General features: G+C 52.3%; 1 protein-coding gene across 1 annotated transcript in view; it reads right to left on the bottom strand.

Annotated features, from left to right (window-relative positions):
- Window positions 1–4,509, bottom strand: part of GSN (gelsolin) — a 48,505-nt gene that overhangs the window by 24,213 nt on the left and 19,783 nt on the right. Inside the window, exon 3 of the mRNA XM_023531047.1 lies at window positions 1,020–1,395. Coding sequence (XP_023386815.1) covers window positions 1,020–1,395 — 376 coding nt within the window. The remainder of the gene's footprint in view (window positions 1–1,019; window positions 1,396–4,509) is intronic.

Here is a 4,509-nt window from a genome sequence, read left to right as displayed (position 1 = left end):
GGGGTCCCCAGGGGCTCAGCATGTTCTCTTCCAGCATTCTCAGTGGCCCTTAGAACTAGAAGGGTCCTCAGAGAGCTCGTCATCCAACCCCATTCTGCAGATAGGGAAACCGAGGCCCAAATTGGGGAGGGCACTGGCCCAGGGTCACACAGCCTGTTTGCTTTTGCTCTTTGGAAATGGGAAGGCTTCCCTTGCCCCATCCGTACCCCCATCACATCCCCAAGGAAGGCCTAAATTACTGAGCCCAAGTGGCCTCCTGAGCTGTCTGCCTCCTCCCTCCTGCCCCCCAACGCCCCACCCCCAAATTCCATTTCCTGGAAAAGGCAGAGGATGCAGCCGGGGTCTGTAGGAGCCTGTTGGAGATGAGGTAGTCGAGGGTGGGGGAAAGGCCATCAGACATGCACAGGGGCTAGAGATGGAGTAGCGTGGGACGGTTAGCCTGGGGCCAAAAGGCAGACATCAGCAGGCACAGGTCACCTGGCCGGAGGACAGACCTGGTGGAGGAAACCAGACGGGGAGAACTCAGGCAGAGGGATGGAAAAACACAAAAGGAAAACAGGAGAGAAGAGGAGAAACCAGACAGGGCAGAGGAGATGTCAGAGAGGGGAGAAGAAAATCATAGTGATGACGAGAAGCAAGGGAGGTGAGATCAGACAAAAAGAGGGAAAACATACTGGAGAGGGAGAGAGAAATCGGATGAGAAAGAGGAATCCGAAATGGAAGAAATCAGAAGAGGGAAAGGAGAAATCAGGCGGCAGGAATGGGTCAGAAATCAGAAGGCAGCGAGGGAAAAGAAATCCCGCCAAGGTGAGGTTAGCCTCTAGGGAGAGAAACAGCCAGGTCCCCGAGGCTCCCACCCCCATCCACGGGAGCCCCGGAGGCAGCAAGAGATACTTACAAAGCAACAAAACAGTTTTTCCATTCTAGACCTGAATTACTCCCCTTTTCCTAGCGCTGTATCTGCAAGAACTTACAATAGAGAGTTACTCCGGGAGCCCCCAGTTCCCCTGGGCACTCACCCGTGCCTGGGACACCCGCCCCTGGGACGCTGGTGTCTGGGCCGCCTCCCGCGACGCGGTGGCCGTGCTGGCCGGTGGCGACAGCACGCACAGAGCCAGGACAAGCATGCCGAGCAGCACGGGCGTGGAGCGGTGCAGAGTCATGGCGGCGACTGCGGCAGAGGACCCAGTCGGCAGCTGCAGCCTCCGGGTCGCCAACTTTAAGTAGTCGCCCGCCCATCCCGTCGAAGCCGGGACCGCCCATCTGGGAGGGCTTGGGGCAGGGCTGGGCCCCAGCAGGCCCAGAAGGGGCGGGAATCTGGCCCGAACTTTGGAGACATCGGGGTTCCCACCAGGACCGACACGACTGTGTGTGGCCACCCCTTCACCCCAGCTCCTGGCGGAGACCAAGTATAGGGCCTGGGTTACAGCTGGCGCTAACTTGGTGCACGTTAAATGGGCGAAGTCACGAATGACAGGGAGCCCAGCTCAGCCTCCTGTGTGCACCAGGCAAAACCCCTCCCCACTCTGCACCTAACATCTCCAGCTTTTAGTGAAGGCTCGCCACGCCTCATATCAGTCTTTGGAGTGGGTACATTAACAGGCCCATTCTACAGAGAGGAAAACTGCGTGCAGAATAGTTAAGCCACCTGCACACCACGAGGACATGGTATGGCCAAGATTTGAACTCAGACAGTCTGGGTGGCACAGCTGCCACCAGCTAGGGGCAGACTGGACCCCTGAGCAAATAGGACTTAGGGAGGGGCCTGCAGACCCACCAACTCCTGAGATGGCAGGTTCTACTTTACTCAAGACTGCCCTTCTTTCCTTCTTTTTAAAAAGTTTTTATTTTTAAAAAGCTTATTTTTCAAAGCTTAAATTCACATGTTCGTACAAAGTTGTTCCCTCCCAACCCCACTTACTTATCCCCGGGGATAAGGAACTGATGATTTCAATGTTTATCTTCACGTCTTAAATAGCAAGTCCTGTCGCTTCTTATAGTTTTTGGTTTTGTTTTTGTTTTGTTGTTTTGTTGTTTTGTTTTGTTTTCAGTTCTGGGTCCGATCTGTTGGCTCCCCCGGGGAAAGACAAGGCTTCAAGTCTTTTCCCCATTCCCAGAAGTGCCATTCAGACTCCCCTAGTCTTACCAATCTCCCCTCCCTCCCCTCGACCCTGCCGGACCCGGCTCATCTATTTCCTAGTTCTCTCTGTATCTCAGATCCCCTCCTCTCCCAACGGCCTGGTGAGACACGGTAGAGGGAATCGGGGAGGCAGAGACCCGGTTTTGACTCCCACCTCTAAGGTGTGTAAGTTACTTTCCTTTTCTGTACCTCAGTCTCCTCATCTACGAAATGGGCACAGCAGTTGCTGAGGATTAGATCAGTCTGTGCGTGTGGAAATGGCCTGGCCTACAACCCAGTAAAGGAGAGTTCTCCACCCCCTTCCCCACAGCGACAGTCACTCGTCCCAGCTCCTCCGAGAGCCTAGCTTCTATCGAACCAGCCTTACATTTGTGTAAGGCCCTTCACCCTCCACAACTTTCTTCTACTTCAGGGGACAAATGAAGGGCTAAGGAACCACGCACACACAGAGATGATTCAGATTGCAGGAATTACAGGAAGACTTCATGGAGAAAAAGGAACTTGTGACCACAGCGTTGAAGAACAGGGAGGAGGGAAATTAAGAAGAAAAGGCATTTTCAGGGAGGGAACGGCATGGGCGAAGGGCAAGCCAACACGAGCCACGCGCAGCAAATAACGAGGGGTCCATCTGAAACACAGGGAGCGAGAGGAGATGAGGCTGGAGAGGGTGGCAGGAATCACACAGAAGAGTGAACTTTATCTCGGTATCTGCGGGGGGCCACAGAGAGGTGCCAGAGTTCTCAAGGGTATGCGTCTAGGCCTGGGCCTGCGGAGCCCAGCTCAGGCCTAAATTCAAAGTGCTCTTCTCTCTCCCAAGGCATCTGGAGAATTATAAAAACTCCACAGTTATACGCTCTGATGGAAATATAAACCAGCTTCACCTCTCTGGATAGCAATTTCATTGTCCAAATTCAAAACACGCAATGCAACAACGGATCCACTTCCTTCAGAATTATTTACAAAGGAACACAAAAATATATGTGCAAGGATGTTCACTGAAGCTTTGTTTGAAGAAAACTGGAAAGGACCCATGTGTCCTGGTTAAATAAATTACGGAGCTGCCATACAATGGACCACTCTGAAGCTGTGAAAACAGAATGAGCCAGATCTGACTGTGCCTGGCACATAGTAGGCACTCAATCAGCCCAGAGAGATCTCCGAGGGCAAAAAGCAAATTGTACAACGATAGCATGGCTCCTCTTTTTTTTTTTTTTTTTAATAAGAGTGTCTGTTTTTGTATACATCCTTAAAAAGTCAAGCAGGACAAACAGCAAACTGTTAATGTGGCTTGCTTGAAAAGGATCAAAGAGGAGAATTTCCCTCTCAAACACTGCCTGGCTGCCTGAGGCTGCAGTGAGCCCTAGATCACTGTAGTCAGCAGGAGGAAACACTTCAGGGTGATGAAAACGTTCCAACACTGGATCATGGTGATGATTAATTACATAACCTAAAAATTTGCTAAAAATCAGCATGCTGTACACTTACAATGGGTGAATGGTTATAGTATGTAAATTGTACCTGAATACACTTACTTAAAAAAAAAGCTTGCTGTGTAGGGTTTGAAACCATTTACAAGTATGTATCGAATGTAATTGTTTTTTAATCAAACACGGATCTAGAAATAATATCTTTTAAAAATAGAGAGCGATGGCTGCTCAGTGGACAATGGATAAATAGGAAGAAGAAATTCCCTTGTCATCCCAGCCCCCAGAGTGAACCTGAGCTGGCAACCGGCCCAGCTGAGCAGCTCCTTCTTGGAAGAGTGTGGCCCTGACCTCCCCGGTTGGTGATTAACAGAGGGCCATTGTGGCTTGGCCGTGGGCCGCAGGGTCTGTTGACCAGCCCAGTGCCCCTGGCCTTCAGGTTAATGATCAGAAAGGCCCAGCAGCTTTGCCTGCTGCCGCACTGGAGCCCGGGCCCTTGGCACTAGAGGTGGTGGATGGGCCCTGGCCCTTACTCTTGCAGAGCCCATAGCCAGGAAACTCTCACTGCAGGGCAGTGATGTGTGCAGCCTGCGATGGGGCAACATGGTCTTATGCTGCTCCCCGCCTGGAAGAGGGTGTATGAGTTCAGGAGAGTGGGAGGATCTGGGTGCCACAGAAGGATCCCTGGATGGAAAGGAAGATGCCCCAGTGCTAGGCCTGGCTCTAACACTGACGACGTGGGTGATTTGGGGCAAGTCACTGCCCCTTTCTGGGCCTGAGGGTCTCCACTGCAGAAGATGGGGTAGGTCCCTCTGCTGTCCCCAGCTCCGGCATTCCCAGATACTTTCCCACAAGGTTCCTATCTGTACAATGGCACTGGACCAGGTCACTTCTCCAGGTCCTTCTGAATCTGACTGTCCAGGGCCCCGTGACCTGCAGGAGGCG

The sequence above is a fragment of the Pteropus vampyrus genome, unplaced genomic scaffold (genome assembly GCF_000151845.1).
Source record: "Pteropus vampyrus isolate Shadow unplaced genomic scaffold, Pvam_2.0 Scaffold61, whole genome shotgun sequence".
NCBI lineage: Eukaryota > Metazoa > Chordata > Mammalia > Chiroptera > Pteropodidae > Pteropus > Pteropus vampyrus.
The sequence above is the reverse complement of the archived record's forward strand: the minus strand, read 5'-3'. Positions and strand labels throughout refer to the sequence as shown.